Here is a 21971-nt window from a genome sequence, read left to right on the forward strand (position 1 = left end):
GAGCACATACTACTTCTATAATTTCTTTTAAAGAACTAAAATTTATTGATCTACTTAAAACCAAAATCATCCTTCCCCCCCCCCAAACTAGCTCCCTAGTTCAATATCCTCTTAGTCAGTGCCAGAATTATGTGCCCCATCATTTTCAATATCTCATTTATCACTGATTCCTCCTACTTCTCAGACCCAATTAACAAATTATGGTGATTTAATTGTTCCCCATACCTGCCCATTCCTTTATTTTCTCACTGCTATCATCAACTATGGTTCAGGCCTTCATTACCCACAATATAAAAATTTCCAATCAAGTCATATCTTGGTCTCCCTATTGTAAATCTCTCGCCATTCTAATCCACTTAGCAACTATAACCAGGTCTCCAAACACTACTACTACCAGTCCTCTCTGTCCTCTGGACTACTATAACCATCTGCTCGGCCAGCCATTCACTCCCTTCACAATTTGGTTCCAACCTACTTATCAATCTCATCTCATTCCTAGTAATTCTCAGCTGCTACAGCAAGCTGAGAGAGCAATGCCCCTCTTGAAGGATATTACTATTATGAGTTCTATTCCACGAAGGAGTTAACAAGCAGAGAGCAATTAGAGCCTAATGAACAAACACAGGATTAAGGTCTGATTTCATTTGTAGCTCCAGTTCTTCCACCAGGTAGCACTGTGATGCTTACAAATTCTGCACTTATGGACTCATGAGTACTACTGTTCATTTGTCATTCATGTTTTCCAACATGTTGTTAATGTGTTACTCTACTAAAGGAAAAAAAAGGGCAAACTGGTAAAATAATTTTAAAATTTCAAAATGGTCATTCATTCTTTAGTTCAAAATGCTCAGCTGCAGTTCTAGAATTCACAGTCCTTGAACACACAACCACTTTTTTTTAAAGTACTGGGCTATACTAACATGACTTAAAATTAGTTAACCGGGCTTCCCTGGTGGCGCAGTGGTTGAGAGTCCGCCTGCCGATGCAGGGGACACGGGTTCGTGCCCTGGTCCGGGAGGATCCCACATGCCGCGGAGCGACTGGGTCCATGAGCCATGGCCACAGAGCCTGCGCGTCCGGAGCCTGTGCTCAGCAACGGGAGAGGCCCCAACAGTGAGAGGCCCGTGTACCACAAAAAAAAAAAAAAAAAAAAAAAATTAGTTAACCTATTTTGTGCTGGATACGACTTTCTTCAAAAACATCAAGTATCTTTAATCATTTTATCAAAGCATCATTCTTTTGTAATTTACAAAAGAAATCACCAATTTAAAATATAAACATTACATACTCCTTGCAAACTACATTTGTACTAGCATTCATTCATTCATTCATCATTCGATGGCCAACTATCATTTACTCACTCAACAAAAACACCTGACTGCCTACCAGGGGAAAAGGACTGCTCCGAGCACTTAGGATATAGCAATAAACATGAAAAACAAAACAAAGTTCTTCTTCTCATGGTGCTCACATTCCAGGCAGGTACAGATGATAACTAAGTATACAAAGTTTTAAATTTCAAGCAGTGTAAGTTCCATGAAAAAAAAATTAAAAAAACAAAAATGACAATGTAATACAGTAGTAGGGAGCAATGTATTGGCATGAATCAGTAATGTAATACAGGAGAAGAGTAGGTGGAATCAAATGAAATGGATACAGAAGGGCTCTAAAGAGGTGACAGAGGAACTTAAACCTGAATGAAAAAAGGAACCAGCTAAGTAAAGATTAGGAGAGAGCACTCCAGCCACCTTGTTAGCAATCAGCAAAGCAAAAGCTCTGGTGTGAGAACTTGCTTCATCTGCTTAAAGAGCAAAATGGATGCCTTTGAGATGGTTACAAGATGAGGTTAAATGGAGACTCAAGACTAGTGATCTCATAGGCCTTATATGGAGTTTAATATCCAGAAGTGAAATGGGAAGCACTGGAGAGTTTTACATAGGGGAATGATGAGACCTGTTTTCTTAAAAGATCAATCTGGCTGCAGTGATGTAGACAGTTAAGAGAGGGAATAGGAATATCAGTTGTTAACCAGGCAACAGACAAGAGTAATTTGGCAGGAGTTATGAAACATATTATTAGTTCTATTTAATTAGACACAAAAGGTCTTCCATTTATATAACAAAGTGAACTCATGTTTATCTCCACTCCTCCCAAAAAGTCACTAAAATAATAAAACAATTTATAAGGGCAGAAACCCACAGAGACAGAGAAGAGGGAACCACAGTACACAAATGTTCTGAAATTTTTGAAAGACGGAAAAAACTGAAACAGGGATAATGACCAAAAATAATGTAATTCACCCTGAGTAATTTTGAAAGTCTCAGGACTTTGGGGCATCAACCTCCTTGAAATATAACGGTGAGTCTTAAGGTTGACAATGAAGATCAAATAGATATCTTTACATCAATCTGTTCAAACTCATCCCATAGAGCCAAAAAATGAGGGATAAGAAACTAAGCCAAAGATCTGCATTTGGAGATCCAAATCACACAGATAAGAGGTTCTGAATACAGATGCCCTATGTTAGCTACCCAGCAAACTTAAAACATTTTCTCTAGAGAAAAGGAATGGCTCAGAAGAGAAGACCTATATAGATAATGATTATCCGGGAATCACTGAAGACAATGATCTAGTATAATCTTACTGAAAGTCTTTAACATGAATCAGCAATTTCACCTTTAGGGGTTTATCACAAGAGATGATATAAGTGAGTAAAGGGGGCTTCCCTGGTGACACAGTGGTTAAGAATCTGCCCGCCAATGCAAGGGACACAGGTTCGATCCCTGGCCCGGGAAGATCCCACATGCCATGGAGCAACTAAGCCTGTGCGCCACAACTATTGAGCCTGAGCTCTAGAGCCCACAAGCCACAACTAATGAGCCCACGTGCCACAACTAGTGAAGCCTGCAAGCCTAAAGCCCATGCTCCGCAACAACAGAAGCCACGACGAGAAGCCTCCACTCACCACAACTAGAGAAAGCCTGCGCTCAGCAATGAAGACCCAATACAGCCATAAATAAATGAATTTATTTATTTAAAAAAAATAAGTGAGTAAAGGGTTAATAAAAGAGACGTTCACTGGGAATTCCCTGGCGGTCCAGTGGTTAGGACTCGGTGCTTTCACTGCTGAGGGCCTGGGTTCAATCCCCGGTCGGGGAACTAAGATCCCACAAGCCGCGTGGTATGGCCAAAAAAAAAAAAAAAAAAAAAGATGTTCACTGCAATACTGTTTATAATATCAAACCAATGAAAGCAATTGGTCATAAAGAACAGATAGCTATGATATATCCATACATTAAAAAGGAAAGCACTGACATGATAAGATGAACATAAAATATTACATGAAAAGGACAATATGCAAAATAATACATGGACCCAATACATGGCGCTAAGCCTTTTGCGTATATAGCTTTTTTCTATGATGAAAATAGCTTATTTGCATAATTAATAATTAAAAGATTACATGATTCTTGACTAATGGATAAATTAACCATAAAAAGTTTTTAGACTTAATGATATTTCGATCTCGAAAAATTATCTAAGAAATCATTAAGAAAATAGTAACATTTGCTCCTTTAAAAAATCCATATAGCTCCATCTTATCAAATTAATTTTAAATTTAAATGAAATCAATATGATTTCAATGGAAAAACAAAGTAAAATATAAAGAAATAACTGAACCACAGATGAAAGATTCCATAAGCAGTTCTCCATATTCTTCCTACTATCCCCTTGAATGGTATTTGTAATTTGATAAATCAATAACCATCAAAAAAGCTACATGAAAACAACACCTTCAGCAACAGACTTTTAAATTTGCATTTTCAGTGCTATATATTTCAAACATTCTTATATCCTATATTGGGAGATGACATTAAGCATTTCTAATCACTAAATGTCTCAGGCAAAACAAAATTGATCTTTAAGCATCTTAAAAAAATGGAAATTGAACATTTTGGAAAACAAAATTTTATAAAAGCAAGCCCTCTTAAAAAGACCAATTAAGAAATGTCTACTGGGCTTCCCTGGTGGCGCAGTGGTTGAGAGTCTGCCTGCCGATGCAGGGGATGCGGGTTCGTGCTCCGGTCCGGGAAGATCCCACATACCGCGGAGTGGCTGGGCCCGTGAGCCATGGCCGCTGAGCCTGCGCGTCCGGAGCCTGTGCTCCGCAACGGGAGAGGCCACAACAGTGAGAGGCCCGTGTACCGCAAAAAAAAAAAAAAAAGTCTACTTAGCAAAATGTCATTTAAAATATTAATTATGAAGGCAAATATATATGATAATAAGTGGGAAGAAAATATAATTCATATGCACAATAATGATTAGCTAAAATTACAGACATGAAAAATACCGAAAATAAAAACAAAAATCTACCAAGCAGCTAAATGTGGGTAAATCAAATGAGCCAGTAGAACAGAAAACTGACCACATTCATGTATACACATGTATATATAGAAATAAATGACAGAAATGGCATTTTACAATATAGTAAAATATAGACTGTCATTAATTGACTAATCTTTAATCAATAAATGACGGGACATTTACTATCACTTTCAGACAATTAGTTATATCCCTACATCATATATACCATGAACAAAAAAACCTAATGGATAAAATTATGAGGAAAAAAACTATAGAAAACTTGTATTTATGAATTGAGAAGGCGATCTTAACTATATCCAAAAAACCTAGAATCTATAAAGGCAAAGACAAATATTAATTTGTCTTAGAACCATAAACTTAGAACCAAACAGAAAAGTAGCCAAAGGATATAGGAAATTTGCAGCAGAAATAAAAAGGCTAATAAATATTTTTAAATGACCAATCTGAGTGAATAAAAAAAATTTTTTTTTAACCTATCAGATATGCAAAAATTTTAAAGATCACTGACATTCAGTGCTGGGTGAGGTTGTGCAGGAAAAGATGCACTTATACTTCAAGGAGTTTAAAAAGGCAAAACCTTTTGTAGGGCTTGAGTACATTATCAACATTTAAACAGACATTCTTTTTGACCCACCTATTTTATTCTACTTCTGAGAATCAATCCAACAGATATACTAGCACAGCTGTACAAACCTGCATCACCAGGATGTTCTCTCTGGTACTACCTATAATGCACAAAACTTAAAGCAACTCAATGGATGCAATCTGACACCATGAGAAGGGACTGACATAAACAACATTCATAAAATGATTATGCCCTCATTTTTTTTGTTTGGGTTTTTTTTGCGGTGCGCGGGCCTCTCACTGCTGTGGCCTCTCCCATTGCAGAGCACAGGCTCCGGATGCGCAGGCTCAGCGGCCATGGCTCATGGGCCTAGCCGCTCTGCGGCATATGGGATCCTCCCGGACCGGGGTACGAACCCGTGTCCCCTGCATCGGCAGGTGGACTCTCAACCACTGCGCCACCAGGGAAGCCCCCCTCATTTTTTTTAAATGAGGTAACTCTGAATATACTGATGTAAGACTACAAAAGATAAACACTATCCTTTCTGACAGCTTTCCCATCCTGACTTCTAGAACTTGGAACTATGATTTGATTTCCCCTTTTAAGAGCCATCAAACTTTGATTTCCAATTTTCTATGGAAGTCTAAATTGGGATTTTATAAAAGCATGTTTTCTTATACCAATTGAATCATGAAAAAAGTATTAAAAATTGAGCAACAAAGATGTTATCATGGTGAATGATTCCCATAGCAATCTATGAAATAGATTTTTAAACATAAATTAGGTTTATTAATTAGGTTTATTAGTCTATTTTAAGTTAACTGCTTTAATAACCAGCTGAAGGTAGTTACAAGTTTAAAAAATGATTCATAATTTTCAAAAATTTTGAAAACACTTCATGTTTTCATTCATTACAAATGCTTTAACAGTGGCTTCCTTAAGAAATATGAAATAGCCAATTCCTGAGCTGATACTTTAAATTTATGTCTTTTTTTTTAAAGAGCAATTAATGACATGTCAATACCTAGTCAATCACAGTTGATGTTCAAAGATGCCTGATAAGTGAAAACTATGTGATGCTATCACAGCTGATATGGTAAGTATAAATCCTGACCTCTCAGCCTCAACTTCAAAGGGATACCACCTACTTGGTACAAAAAAGTATCTAAATAACTCAACTCATTTTCACATCTTCTGACACAAGAATCACATAGTTATAAATGATAATTTACAAAGAGTTATATGGAATAACTTCCTAGTTTATTAGAAATCTAAATTTTTTTTACTTGTAAGAAACGTTTGACATAATTTAGGTGGTTTATTTATAATATGAAAATCCAGTCATGCTAAAAAACAACAAAAAAGTTCCTAGAACACTTTATTTTAAGAAAGTGATTACCTCCGAGGAGGGAGGAAACAGAGTTGGAGAGAGGGCTTTAGCTGTTGCTGTAATCGTACATTTAAGCAAAAACTGAAAGCAAAATTCTCATTTTGCAGGCAGACTCCCTAGGTTCTAAACAACTCACTACCTCTTTGTGACCTTTAGCAAGTTATTTAATCTCCCAGTACCTCAGTTTCCTTTATCTGTAAAATCTGGATAATAACATTTCCTGCTACATAGGATTAAATGAGTTGATACATGTGAAGTGCTTAGAAAAGTACCTGACACATGGTAAATTTTACTGCCATTATTATCATCAGCCTCACCACCTATAATTATCAATCATGAAATCCAGCTGGTACCTGACACATGGTAAATTTTACTGCCATTATTATCATCAGCCTCACCACCTATAATTATCAATCATGAACTCTGGCTGGAAGGCACTGGGAAAAGAGGGAGTTAAAGTGGGATGGTATCTGGTCTTTCTTCTACACGTTTCAAACATAAATGCTATTTTTGTAACGAGTGATATATAACCAGTTTAAGTGAGAAAGCAGTATGCAGTAGAATAACAAAGCTTCAGTCTTCAATTTTCAAAAACATGAGACAATTCAGGCTTTGGATTTTGATATTTATTTTTAGCAGGAAGAATATGCTAATGATGATGACATCGTTAGAAGATACGCCCATGTCCAATACCTGCAACAGAAGCTCAATAGAAGTTAAAGAAACCATACCAAAGACTAAAGACAAAAATTGTATGACATTACTTACCCTTAATTCTGCTAACAATAAAACAAGTAACAGTATGTTTAGGATTGAAGTTCCATCACAAGATCAAAAACTGGCAAGTTAACTATGAAATGTACTTTTTTGAAAAATTCTATCTTTTCCTTTCTATGTAAAATTGGGCAGCCTCTCTGAAGGTAGAGTACAATGCCAACAACTATGAGTGTGTATATGTGAGCGGAGGAGGGGCAGACTGAAAAGGTGCAATGCTAAACAGTGCTACAATTTGGGGTGGGAGAGCTCTGCTGCTGATACTAATTAACTGCTTTCACAGGTAGAGATGGCAATCATCTTTGGCACAATTAGAGACTGCTGAAACAAGAACTAAACTCTAATAAATAAAAGCAACTTAACAGAGGCAGCATCATAACATACCTACAAATTTAAAGAGAACTGTCTTAAAAAGGGATCCGGACATATGAGAAATTCTCCTACATATTATTTGAAAAAGAAATTGCTACAGCAGCAAACAATTTAAACAAGAACTAATCAAATGAAAGATTCTTTTAAATAAAACCAATCTGGTTCATCCACCCCTGACAATGGCTACTCTGCTCAAAGGAAATTTGAGTGTTTCTTCTTTTAACCCCTGCACCTTCCAGGGGTGTCCAGACTTCTCATCAACAGTATCAATCATCATTCAATTTAAAGAAACAATAATAACTTTCTACCTAAGGGTGTGTCTGAGCCAAGAGTCGGGTAGGAATATGTTAAGCATCAGAATCAGGGATAGGAATAAAGGAGTAACTTGAAGACTACCTTCCCAAACAAAAATGATGTTCAGGAACAGGGAGACTGGGGATACTCATAGCAAAAAGTCTTTATTTCATAACTGTATACCCAAAAGACTGCATGTAGTCAGACAGAAATTAAGTCCAACCATAATTTACTGTAGTTGACACCAGACTTTATACCAACTGTTATTTTCCCATTATTTTTGTTCTTGAAGATAAAGGTTTAAGCTCAGAAGATGAAATACTATTACTGGAATTTCACGTGAATAATTTTAAAATGCAACCAATTTTGCGAATTCCAAATTTCTAAATTTACTTAGGCAGATTGATTTGGTTCAAATAAAAAGAAACCAATTAATGCAAGGAGTAGCTTACCTGGGCCATTGTTTAAAAAGATCTATGTCCAAAAAATGCAAAATGTTCAGGAATATTAAGCTATTTTAAAATTCCTACCAAAAATAAATTAAATAAATAAGCACTAAATAAGGAAAAGGTTACGCACTTCCAATTTATGCTCTTTCTCTGCAAGGGCTTCCTTTTGACAACGAAGAAAATCTGCTAACATTCGAGTGAGTTGCTTCCTATCATCTATTTCAGCTGCCAATCTTCCATTGTAATCTGCCAGCAACATACAAGCGTCCTCTACCATTTTAGAAAGTCTTTCTCCAGATTCTTTATCTAAGAAAGGCACAGAATAACAAAATTATTACACAACAAAAACAATGCCATATGTGGTTTCCTTACTCCAACTCCCAAAAAAGTTCCAGATCACATTTTCTTTTCTTACCTGTTATTTTATCTAGTAGGGATACTTCTTGAACTTCAACAGGCAAAGAAGCTATCCTTTGATGAACTGCTGCATCACCAGAAGCTGCATTTTCTAGATCTTGTAATGCTCTAACGAGATCTAGAGTCTAAAAAGTTATACAACTTTAGAACCAAAATTAGTGAAGCTTAAACAAATATAAAAGACTTGAAATTTATTTCATATTCCTTAATCCTTATGGGCTATTTATTAGTTTAAACTGCTTTCAGAGTCCATTTCTTTCACATATTAAGAAAAAAGCTACACTATATTAGGTATTGGAAATATATAAATTGGGAACATATAGATATTTCTAGTGGTGGAGACAGATAGTGTAAAAATAATTATCTGACTATTAAAATGTGATTCATTTATAAGCCAAATATATACAGTGGTAAAAGGTAGGCTATAATTTCAACCTGGAGAATACAAGTTTTATATATGCTATAGTCACTGTATTATCATTATACATAAGAATTTTTTGTATTAAATTTGATATTGGGGGATGGGGGATACAAATCATCATCTACCACAACATACAAGAGCCCCCCAAATTCCATTTCTCAATAAAGTAGTTAAAGCATAAGAGAAATGTAATTTTGGAATATGTATGTTCAAATATGGCACCTTAACTATCCTATGGTTTATTACTAAGATCATTAAAATATTACAAAGTTCCATACATCTGGTGACTAATATTTATATAATGCTTAACCAGTATTTTATCATCAGAATATTTTAGTTGCACTGTTTTCATACCAGCTATAATTAGGAGGGAAGGGCAAGTCTCTGCTGATGATTTCACAATTCATAATATATCTAAAGTTATTCCAAAGAAAATGGAGTAAATTTTCTTTTTGCTAGTCTCCATTCCCATCCCACCTCCCTTTTTCTTTTTTCCTTCTTTTTTTCATCTCTAAGCCTAGATTCTAGAACACTAGGAAATTACACACATACATGATAGGATATAGGAAACATAGGATATTCAAATTCTGTGTATATATTTAGATGACACCGACAGCCAGTAACTGATTTTTCTTTAAGTTATTCCCTTATAAAAAAATGCTATCACTGGGGTCTAGTACATAGCAAATGATCAAACATGATAAGAATGAGTGGAACCTAATAAGAAATATACTATCCCAAGTGTGCTTTTAATTCACCACTACATGTTTAAAATCCCAAAATTTAAAAAAATAATTTTGTTATATTTCCCCTCTACAATGAAAGTGAGCTTAAGAGCAATGACAATTACCGGGAAGCTTGTTTCTCATGGTATCCCAAACAACTTATATATTTTTATTTTTTAATCAGTCTTAGAAAGCTCTAAAATTTTCTGGAGTTCTAAGAAGAAACCTGGCTTTACGGTTTTGACGATGTACGCATGCTTTAATTACAACCTACTCTCATCGCACCTTCACACTCCTACATGAGCTAATTCTCCCAACGCTCAGTCAAGGATCCAGATAAGAAAGCAAAGTTGTCTGAAACAACACTAGCCTAGGACTTCCTGATAGAGGAGAATGAAATGAGTTCAACTACATTCTATAAAGAGAAATTTTAGCCATTCTTATAAAGAATGACATATATAAAATGGTAACTATAAAGCTGAACCACTGAGAATTAAGCAGTACAACTAATCTGAAAATGGTCATTATAAAACAAAACGCGACAGCATTTTACACAAGTACTAGAGAAGAGTCAGGTGGTTACTCAGAAACTCCAGGAAGTACAACTTAGGTTACTCTTTCATGAGGTAGAATACGAGAGGGTAAGACCCTATATTTAGAACTGGGGTAAAATACTGTTCATGGAGTCATTACGGTGCTTGTCTTGAATTATTACCAAACAGAGAGAAATATAAGCCTTAGCGTTTGGTTGTTCCAAACGTTATGTTCCTATTACATTTCTATTCAAGCTCTTATCCATGGTGACCATATGGGCTTCAGCATTCCTGTCATTAAGCCCCAACAGGGGCTTGACTCAGGTACTAGCTGAGACCCTCAGTCAAATTCTTTCTGCCTCCTAAGTACTAACACTGATATAAATCCACAATTCCAGGCAGTAATTGGTTGTATCTTTATTTCAAGCTCTTTTCATGGCGGAAAGAGCTCCATCCACCTTCAGGTTTCACGCAGTGAGTTCTGGTCCAGGTCTCCAACTCCTTAAGTTCTTGTTACTCTACAGGATACTAATTTATGCAAACCATGTCTGCTTCCAGACACAAGCTCAGCAGGAACCATACTCTGGCTCACATTTTGAGTTATGTTTCTGTACCATTTGTAGCCCATGGCAATATTTACCTTGTTTTAAGACTATGGCTATGTCTTCATTTTCTCCTTTAAAATTTTATCTATCCCTCCTATATGTTTGAAACATAGAAGCAGGAAGCTTTAAGACTCAATGCCCACATAATTAAGGTAAAAATGTCTTTTTGGAATCATCTGATGGTTAGAAAATGCTATATTGTATCAACCTGGGAGGACATGGAGTATTAAGATAATGATTCTGATTCATCTTATTTTATTACCATGGAACTACATGGTTTTATATAGTTACATAGAACTGTATGAATACATACTCGTTAACTCTAACATGCATTCTTACATGTTTAAAAGCAAAAATACTTAAAAGAGTGGTGCTTATCTCTAGGCATGGAATTTTTAGCATACTTAAATCAAACAACAAAATAGTCTTATCATATAATGTTTTATTTATTTAAAAGGAAACTGTTTAAATGGTAGATATCTCATCAGACCTAATTATACTTAGCAATCAAATACTCTTTCTACGCAAAATGTAAGCGCCTAATATACAATATACAGCACACTACATTAAACATAAGCAATGTATTAATCAGAAAATAAGACTTATTCACATAGCTTCTTTCCTGTACCCAGAATTATAATAAAAGTCAATTTACAGAAGTAAAACACTGAAATTAGTAAAGCTTGATGGCTACATGAAGTACTAGCAATTAACTCCCTTAACAGAGAAAAGCCACTACCTGTGGTGGTTCACTTGGAGATCCTAGAGAGGAACAGTTTTCATTCTCATCCACCTTTATCTGTTCATATGTTCGCTTCCTAGGCTTCTTATCGCCATCTGAATTGAAAGAACATTTAAGTTTTAATCAGAGAATACATTTTAATGAAGAGATAATGATAAAAGATTATATACTTACACAGAGCTTGCTTAAGTTGTTCTAATACATCATTTTCATAAACAGACCTTTCTTCCCAAATAGATAACACTCTTCCAAGGTGCTTCTTACAACTTTCATCAGTTTCACTAAAGAAAGATAAAAATATTAACAGTAAAATGCATAGTGCTATTGCAAAGAAAATGGTGATTTTAAATACAATGACACTCATTCCCTGAAAAAAGCTGCCCAAATGTTTACTGAGTTCCACTATGTGACCAGCAGTTTAGGGGTGAAGTGACTAAGATAGACATATTCCCTGCTTCCCTTAAAGAGCTTAGAGACATATTATTAAACAAAAAATGATGAAAGTGTTAGTACTGGTGACTAGGGGTTATCAAGACGATACCCCTAACCTAATGGGGGATGAACATAAAGCTAAGGAAGATTTCTAATGGGTGATTTTTAAACTTATTTAACAAATATTTATTGATCAAGGTACTATCTCTGACACTGGAGATACAAATGGAGCTTTATGGCAGCTGTATTTTTATAAGTGCCACAAAAGAGAACAGGGTGTTAAAAACAGGCTTAACAGAGAGACACAGTCCACTTCAAGAGAGATCAGGAAGGATATGTGAGGAGGGGTATTTGAGGAAATGATGTATTTAATCTGAGTTCTAAAGACTGGATATACAGGGAAGTGGGAAGCAGACTACTTCCAACCACTTCTCACCGCCTTCATCACTACCACTATAGAATGAGCCACAATTATCTCCTTCATTCTATTCCCTACTAAAGTAAATCATATGATACTGCTCTCAGTTCTCTAAGAACCACCAATCATACCAAGAATAAAAGCGAAATTCTTATCCTGGGCCACAAAGTGGACATATTCTGCTTCCTGGCTACCTATCAGTCCACATTTCCTAAATATAAATCTCCTTGCTGATCTTCAAACATGCCCAGCACATGGCTATCTCACTGTTTCTGCCAAGTTTTTTCTCTACCTAGGACCCTTTCTTCCTAGAGTCAAATGGCTCGTTTCATCCCTCCCTTTAGTCTCTGTTCAAATGCTACCTCCCCAAAACAGTCAATCTTTATCTCATAAAACAACTGAGCACCATCACACTCTCTAGCTCCTTCCCTGCTTTAAGTTTCTTCACAGTACTTATCTTTTGACATTTTAATATATATTCACTTGTCTATTACTTTGTCATCCACTAAAATGTAAGCTCTATTAGAACAGAACTTTGTCTTTCACTACTGTATCCTCACTGACTAGCACATAGTAGGTGGTCAATAAATATTTTATTGAATTCTAGGGAGAAGCAACATATATTAAAAGGCCTAAGGCAGAAAGAACTAAAAGAGATTCAGTTAGCTTAAACTGTATAGTGTATAGAGTGTGTGTGAGAGAGTGTGGTGGTGGGGGGATGGCCAGGGGGAATGTGAGACAGGAGACTGAACAGGTAGCCTGGGCCATGAAGGAACACCTGAAGTCTTACTCAGGACCTGAGACTTGATGTCTAGGACAAACGAGAACCACTCAAAGGCAAGAGAGTGTTGTATCAGCTCTGCAACTCTGGCTACAGTTTCCTAAGTGGATTAAACAATACTGGAGGCTACTGTAATTATACAGAAATGACATTATGGTAATTGGAATGGAAAGAAATCTAAAGAACCGAGGGAACTATATGTACTATAAGGGATAAGGGGCGTGAAGGAGAAAGGACAGTTGATATATTATAAATCACTATATCACAGAGAGTTCAAGATAACACCTAGTTTCTCACATGGGCATCTGGATAGATGGAGTTGCCATTCATCAACAGAGTGAACCCAGAGAGGAAGCAAGTTTGACAGGGAGGAAGGACATAGTGAGTTCAATAACAGACACAGTGAGTCTGAGATGTTTGGAGGCATACAACTAGAAATCAAAAGGCAATTGGATATACAGGACTAAAAGGAAAAACATCTGGACTGAAGCATAAGATTGCCAGTTTTTATGGTATGGATAATAAATAAATACATGTAATGTATGAAATCACCCAGAGGGCTAGTAAAGAATATGACACCAGAAGAAGGCCCAGGACTAAACTCTAAGAAATACCAGCACCTGAAAAGATGGTAAGAGTATCTAAATTGAAGGATAAATAATATTAATTTAAGAAAGCAACATACTGTAGTGTTTCACACTCTGTAATTTTTCTTTCCACACTCTATAATTTGTTTAAAAAATGCTTCTACTGTGACTGAACCTGCAGGGCATGTGGTAAGTATATTTTCATCCTTAAATCATTCAACACAGATCATCATTCACCACTGAATTCTATACTTTAGATTGATTTAATCGCCTACCCCAATAATGTTTACCCAGTAATCTACCAAATATTTGCATATAATGTTTGGAAATAAGCATTTTAAAAGTACAGATTTCTACCTTCAGAATTTTTCTGTAGCAAAATTTTCAACAGGCTTATGATTATTTTAAATATTCTATATTTCCAAAGCATTAAAAAATGTTATGACATACACCCACACACTAGAAAACCTTAAAATCATTATAAGCAACATGAAAGGGGTACTAAGTTTTTCCAGAAATATTAGTTGGAAGATTGATAGTTTTATAAGCACACAAATTTTCAATTCAACACATTCATTCATTCTCAATGAATTTCATTCCAAAATGGCAGTTGCTTTTGGTTACTTAAGGAAAAGGTGAAATTCAGGTACTCCAAATGCCCACCTTAGTAACAGCTCAAAAAATGTTTCCTTCACAGCAAGTATTTAACACATTTACAAATGCCATTACAGGTAAGTCTTTTCAAGTGAAAACTTCAAAGAAATATATACTTTGTTTTATTTTAATGTCTTAAGGCAAGTTTTAGCAAAAGGACACATTAGGCATTTACAACAGGTTACCTAGTACCCAAAACAATTATCATACCTTGAAACATGCTTAAAAGCCTCCACTATAACTGGTGCAAAATCTTTTGTAAACTCTGGCCCCTTCCTTTTGCTGTTCTGAATGACATCATTAGCTAGGTAGAGAAAAGTAAGCTTCCTGTTTGGTTTGGCTGAAAAAAAAAAAAAAAAATTTAACCTAATTAAAATATCCTCACTTAATTTAGACAAACTTTCTCAATACCTGAATTAAGCAGTTTGAGAACTACGACAAACTTACTAACCTTTTTGTATTATGTTCAACCCTAACTTCTCATTCTACTACCAAACTTAGCAAGTCATTATTCTTTAAAAGATAACTACTCTGGTTTCTGAAGGTCACTCACGTGAGGAAAAAAGAGAACTAAAGAGGCAGAGATAGTCAATGAAATATCTGTTTCCTTACAGTTCTAAGTCGCCCAAACCACTTATCCTTGATTAGTCTTTTTTTTCCCAAAACAAAATTATTTATTTATTCCAAATTATTTATTTAATCCAAAATTAAAAAGATATTGGTGGTAAGGAAATAGACTGTTACATGACACAAGATAAAAAGCCTAATTCTATATTAAAAAAAAATCAAACCTTAAAAATAAAAATACTACCACCTCGTGTCGTGGACACGAGCACCATAGGGCCAGGGATGGACCAGCTGTCAGGTGGGCAGGCGGGCGGGGAGGAAGCCAAGGCCGCAGCTTGAGGAAGGCCCTGGCCCCTCCTCGCCTGTGTCTGGCAGAGCCAGTGTGAGACGAAGAGACTGTTAAGGGAAACACTGACCAAAACCGCCCGCCCTGTTCAGGCAAGATAGTAACCACTTGCATGAGTTATCTTACAACAGAAGGTCCTGGTTCAGAACGTGGAACTAACAAGTTACCACAAACCAGAAGAATTTGGGAAAGGTCAAAAGAGAGAGGAGATGCCAGTCCATACATCCTGCCAACCTCCCAGAATCCTTCTCACTGGAATCCATCTTGGCTGAGCGATCCTTGATTGCTAGTCATAATTATTTCCAAACTAATAGTTTTATACACAGAAATCCTCACCTCTGACTATCCTGTACTAAATTTTATTAAAACTATTAAACACTACATGAAATACAGCCACTTAAGATGATGACTGGTCATGTTATTAAAATGGTACCCTAAATCTTAACTGAATTTATGACTATTTTAATACCCATGTTGATTTAAAACTCAATATTATTGTCAAATAAAAGAATACAAAATGTAAAATAGGTTGAAAGAGATATCACTTCAATCAATTACATATTTTTTGTTTATGAAAGAAATATTTGCCAAGCTAATAGAGTAAATGTTAGGGAAACCAAATGGACAAAGTTTAGATTTTTTCCCCCCTTTGGATTACATGGCCTTAAATAACTGATTCATCTTGACAAAAATATGCCCCTACTCACTATATTCTGTGGGTATAGTCATCCTCCCAAAAGAGCAGATAAGATTTCACTAATTGCTGACCAGAATCCATTTTTTACTGGTTACAATGTTAAGTGGCATAGTAGTATTAAATATGACTTAAGATTCATATATAAAAGGAAAACCTATTAGTTGAACACAATCTTTTATATTGACTATTTTCATAATTCAATTTTACTAGAATTAAAATTGAATCATTCAAAGTTGTACAATTATATTCAGAAACAACATACTTTGTGGCATCCACATTACGATGGTGTAGGGGACTTATGATCAGGGCTGATAATCCAGTGCACTATTCATGTGGGCCAGTTTATTGGATTTAAGACAAATATTTGGGCCAGATGCACTTGGTCCTCAAGATTTGAGTATTCAATTTAAAATTTAACCCACTTTTGAGTTCACATTTTTCTTTTAGGGGAAACTAGCATCCCAACCTTCTCATAAGAAACTGTAAAATACTGAGTCACAACTGATCGGACCTTACAAACCTGTGCCACCCACTGCATAACCTGGTTTGCCTGTCTAAAGTTGCAGCCCACCAATTTTCATGCTTTTGAAAGTTGCTGGCATAGAATAAAGATAAGGGAGAGATGGCAATACAGAGACCAATTTCTGATTCTTCCGGCTTGTCTGGTTAGTCAAGCCATAGAGTATAACTGGTTAAGATACCAGGACCCTTTCCCATGAAAATAATAATGGTAACTTTCCCAGTATTCAACCCTTTTTTTTTTTTTGTACCTACCTCTGCCTCTGCCCACAAAACACCTCACACAAAGAAAAGGCCTTATTTAATCCAAGTATTAGAAGTATTATTTAATCCAAGTATTTGCCTTCTTAGCATCAAAATGAGTTTAAATACTCAAATCTGTTCTAAGCACTTTATATATATATAGATAAATATATATATAAAACCTAATTTATCCATATAATGTAAGGTACCATTATTATCTGCATTTGGCAGTTGAATAAAAATAGACATCAAAAAGGTTATCTGCCCACAGTGAAACAGACAGGAAGGGATCAGCCATGATTTGAATCTTAAAAGTCCAACTCCAAAGCATTCCCTCTTTACAACTGGACTATGCCTACTGTCATAAATGAAAGAGGATACTACCTTTAGAGAAGATTTAGTAGCAACTCAATCAAAATATTTTATGTTAGCAGTATTATTCACAACAGCCAAAAAGTGGAAGCAATCCAGTGTCTGTCGAAAGATGAATGGATAAGCAAAAGGTGGTATATACATACAAATAGAATACTACTCAGCCTTAAAAAGGACATTCTGACACATGCTACAATATGAATGAACCAAGAGGACATCAAGTTAAATGAAACAAGCCAGTCATAGAAAGACATATACTGTGTGATTCCATTTATACCAGGTGCCTAGAATAGTCAAATTCAAAGAAAAAGTAGAATGGTGATTGCCAGGGGCTAGGTGAGGGAGATATGGAGAGTTACTGTTTAATGGGTATAGAGTTCCAGTTTTATAATAGGAAAAGAGTTCTGGAGATGGATGCTAATGATAGTTGCATAACAGGATAAATGTACTTAATACCATTAAACTTCACACCTAAAAATGATTAAAGCGGTCAATTTTTTGTTATGTTTATTTTACCACAAACATTTAAAAGTATACATTTTACACTGTTTTTTAAAATTTGTGAGCTACTAATCTCTTGAAAATAATTCAGAATCATTTCTGCAATGTACACTAAAGTAAAAATTTTCAAGATTTCAACACACATTTCCCAGTATATTCCAAAGAATGAACTCTGTACCAGGAGCATGGCTTTAGTATGGAATCCAAATACCAAAACATAATTTTCATTTCTTTCCTTGTGGAACCCAGGCTAAAATATGAGAAAAACTAGAAATTGCCATAAATTATACCCTTCTCCAAATTTTCAGAGAAAAGTTTACTTCCATTTAAAACTTTATGTAGAACAAATAATAAACTAATGCAACAAATCACAACAAGCAATTCCAGAAGAAAATCACAAAAATGATTTTCAAATAAATTTTTATAAGTTATATATAACAGAGCCATAAATTGTTACAAAGACATGCAAAGTTAACAGAAAGGGCAAACAAGACATTTCATAATTTCTTAAAGAAATAACTCTATTGGCAACAGAATATAAGGCTAAATAATGGGTCTGATGTAATCAACTTCTACGTTTTTACAGTTCACAGTTTCCTTATAAAGACACATATTTTCTCAATCTTCCATTCAATTTAACTAGCGTTTATTTAATGTTTGCTATGTGCCAGGGACCATGCTGGGCACAGACCAAAAATAACCTTTCCTGTTCAATCAGGAGTTTGCAAGCACCATACAAACTGGCACATGATAGGTGACATGACTAAGTATGTTAGTTCTCTTTTTTTAATTCTTTGTCTTCACTAATATATGACACCACCAGAGAAAGCAACCATAAATTCAATATTATATCCCCGTTAGTCTGTGTGTATACTGCTATGTTTGTACCAATATAAGCCAAGTAAGGACTAGTCAACGTATTGTGAGAAACCATTTTCTTATATTTCACCTCACTGAACTAAATCTTAAGCTCCTGTAGGTACTAAGTATAGCCCTTTTCCAGGGACCTTGTATATGAATAGGTACATCAAAACAAATAATAATAATAATAAAGTCTGGCTGGCTAATATAAGAGAACATAGTATTACCTAAAAAGTTGAGCATACTCCCCAAAAAGGGCGATACAAGTTTAGTTCATCACACAAGTAAGAAATGGATTCACAATAATTCACAAACAATTCAAATAAGGATCAATTACAAAGCTTCAGAAAGAAGAATCCAGACTAGTAAACAATAGGAAACAAACTTATTCAAAGGATTACAGAAATGCCATCTAGTCTCACTAATTCATACTGAGTTCATAATCTAGTTTTATTTCTTCATAATCAGAAAGTGATAGGATCATTACTTATTTTCTTACACTGTTCAGACCATATGCCTACTTGTTTTGATATGATACAGAATATCATAATCTAATTTAATCACTGTGTTTTTATGTAGATTGAAATTTATAACCACAGTAGATGATAATGCTCATAAACACAACAAATAGCTAAAAAAACGTTGTTTTATCTGTAAATACAGGAACCTTCTTTCCAAGGGAAGCATTCTATATAGAGAAGCAGCAAAAAAATTTAATAAACAAATATATATATGTATATACACACATGCATGTACACACACGCACCAATGAGCATTACTGCAGTTCTTATAGAAGGACATCAGAAGAAAAGCCATTATCTTGAAACAAAAATCTATTAAGGATTTATTAACAACTGTTGGACAGCCCTATTTATTTATTTCCCTGATAAGCTGAATCACAGACTAGAAAACATGTTCATATGGATGGATAGGTGGCTGTAAGGCAGAAACTGCTTTAACTTAGTAATATTCTTTGCCACAGAAAACGCATAGTCAACAGATGGTTCTTGAATGGATCCTATCTATCCCAGACAGGACAAACAGTTCAGTCAGACACAGATGGCTGCTTCTTAATGGCTGAGGTGGGTGAAAAATGGATAGAGCTGGCATACTCCTGTATCACTGCCAGGATGCCTCACACTTTTGGTAGCCCATCCCTTGCTTAAAATCCTTCAAAGATTTTCTACTGTTCTCCAGATAACATTTTAAATCCTTAACATGAACCAAAGGCCCAAAAAGGTCTGTCTCCACCTCTACACTACTCTCTCTTCATGCCCAACACTACTCCTCCTCCAATTTCCCCAACTCCTACCCATGCTTTAGACCTCAGTTAAATGGTTTCCTCTAATTTTTCCCTGACCACCCACTACACACAGGTTAGGCAGCCCTGATATGCTCTCATACCACCTCATACTTTTCCTATGGAGCATTTACTCCAACTATAATTGTTTTAATTTAATCTGGTGCTTCCCAACTAAATTCCATCTAAAGCAACAATTGTCAGTCTCATCTACCAATCTATGGAATCAAGGCTAGCAGCTGATTCATAATTTGCTCAACATTTACTAAATCAATCAATTTTGGCCTAAACTTATGTCTTTAATTATTTGTTCTACTAGCTTAGCTTCTGGTCTTAACCTCACCCAGCAGCTGAAAGGGGAACACATGTAAAATTACACTACTTTCAGAAACCTCAACTTCAAATTCTGATTATGGAAGACAAACTTTACTTTCTTACAGATCTAGCACTCTTTCTTATTTTCAGTGTATTGAGTTCAAATATCTTCTTTTCCCCTCCTCCATTCTAGAGTTCTCACAAATCATAACCCCATTGAAAAATATGCAAGTAGTGTGAAGGGGAAGGTCAAAAAGTACAAATGTTAAGCAATTAAAACCAACTATCATTTTCTACCTGTTAGACTGATCAAGATGAACGTCTGACACTAACTAAAGTTGGCAAGAATATGGGTAAGATTATCACCTTTAGATACCTTCAGACATTGTAATTAAAATATAAATTAGTGTGACTTCTTAGAAAAATAATTTGGCAATATCTATGAAAAATGTAATGCACAAATCCCTTGACCCTGCAAATTTCACTTCCAGGAATTTATCCTATGGGTATCTTCTCATAAATGCACAAAGAAATCACTAAGCATATTAATGATAAAACACAAAAGATAGAACTAATTAAATCATGGTACATTCATACAATCCAATACTCTATAGCTGTTAAAAAATGAGATAGATTTATATACAAATATAGAAAGATATCTAACAGTATTGAATTACACACATCCAAACAAACACACACATAGTAGATAGCTTTACTCTGGGGGAAGATCAAGAAAGAATTTGAGGGGGATCAAGAGTTACCAACAAAGAAGTCATAACATGGAAACATGAGCTATATATTAAATGATTAACTTGAGCCTCCATGCTGAAAAGGGCTTCTGGGTAGTACTGACTTGGTGCTCCACCAACTGACTTTGTCCTGCAAGGGCATTTACACATGATCTCTCCTGTCTCAATGTCTGGTTTAAAAAAAAACTCCACCTAGGCCCAGACAAATGGACATCTTTCCCATTCTAAAAGGCCCAAGGCAATTCTGCTTCCTCAAATTTTAAAAACCTTCATTTTGGTATACACAACAAATGAATTCTTAAAATCTTGAAAAGCACAAACTTCATCCTGGACCATTACACCACTATAAAAGACACTGTGAACTGGAAGAGTTCTAAAGAATACACATCACATTGTATATTCACATTATGCTTATAGAGTGGAACTGAAACTAAAACTTTTTTGGCCTATTAAGAATATCTTTAAAATAATACTGACTAGTTTCTTATGACCTAGGCACTGTTCTAAAAGCTTATTACGTATCTCATTTAGTCTTCAAAACAACCCTACAGAATAAGTTATTATCCCCATTTACCAATGAAAGAAGTATTAAAGTAATTAAACGCACTAAAAGAAATGCACTGAAATCAATCAACACATACTATGGTCCTTAAATAACATTTTGTTAATAAAAGCAGGAACTACATAAGATGAGCCTGTAACATCTCGTCGTGATAGAAAGTAAGAAAATTATTTTAAAAACTACCAAGGTTGTATCCAAAGGACACAAGCAATGCCCCAAGATGCTGCCACTGGCAAAAGAGTATCAAAAAGAATGACTACAATGGTCTGAAACACAAATAGCTAAAAATCCATAAGTTCATTAAAAATACTTAAAAAAAAAAGGTTGCTAAAGAACTAATTTAGCTGACAAGGGGGAAAAAATAAGCCATTTATCCTCCTTTTCCTGGATGAAC

The 21971-nt window shown here is 35.3% G+C and overlaps 1 protein-coding gene across 5 annotated transcripts in view; it reads right to left on the reverse strand.

Annotated features, from left to right (window-relative positions):
- The window catches only part of RPRD1A (regulation of nuclear pre-mRNA domain containing 1A), a 72838-nt gene that overhangs the window by 26437 nt on the left and 24430 nt on the right, over nucleotides 1-21971 (reverse strand). For 4 of the 5 annotated variants that reach the window (XR_009521750.1, XR_009521749.1, XM_060028907.1 and 1 more), the window contains exons 2-6: nucleotides 14756-14885; nucleotides 11848-11954; nucleotides 11671-11768; nucleotides 8646-8772; nucleotides 8361-8536 (exon numbers count right to left, since the gene is read on the reverse strand). Coding sequence is in view for 3 of the 5 variants with exons in the window: in XM_060028907.1 (XP_059884890.1) it covers nucleotides 8361-8536; nucleotides 8646-8772; nucleotides 11671-11768; nucleotides 11848-11954; nucleotides 14756-14885 (638 nt within the window). In the remaining 2 variants the exon portion in view is untranslated. Of the gene's footprint in view, nucleotides 1-6252; nucleotides 7035-8360; nucleotides 8537-8645; nucleotides 8773-11670; nucleotides 11769-11847; nucleotides 11955-14755; nucleotides 14886-21971 lie in introns of those variants that run through there. The other variant, XM_060028908.1, reaches the window with a different exon arrangement.

This window comes from Delphinus delphis, chromosome 13, assembly GCF_949987515.2.
Source record: "Delphinus delphis chromosome 13, mDelDel1.2, whole genome shotgun sequence".
NCBI classification, from domain to species: domain Eukaryota; kingdom Metazoa; phylum Chordata; class Mammalia; order Artiodactyla; family Delphinidae; genus Delphinus; species Delphinus delphis.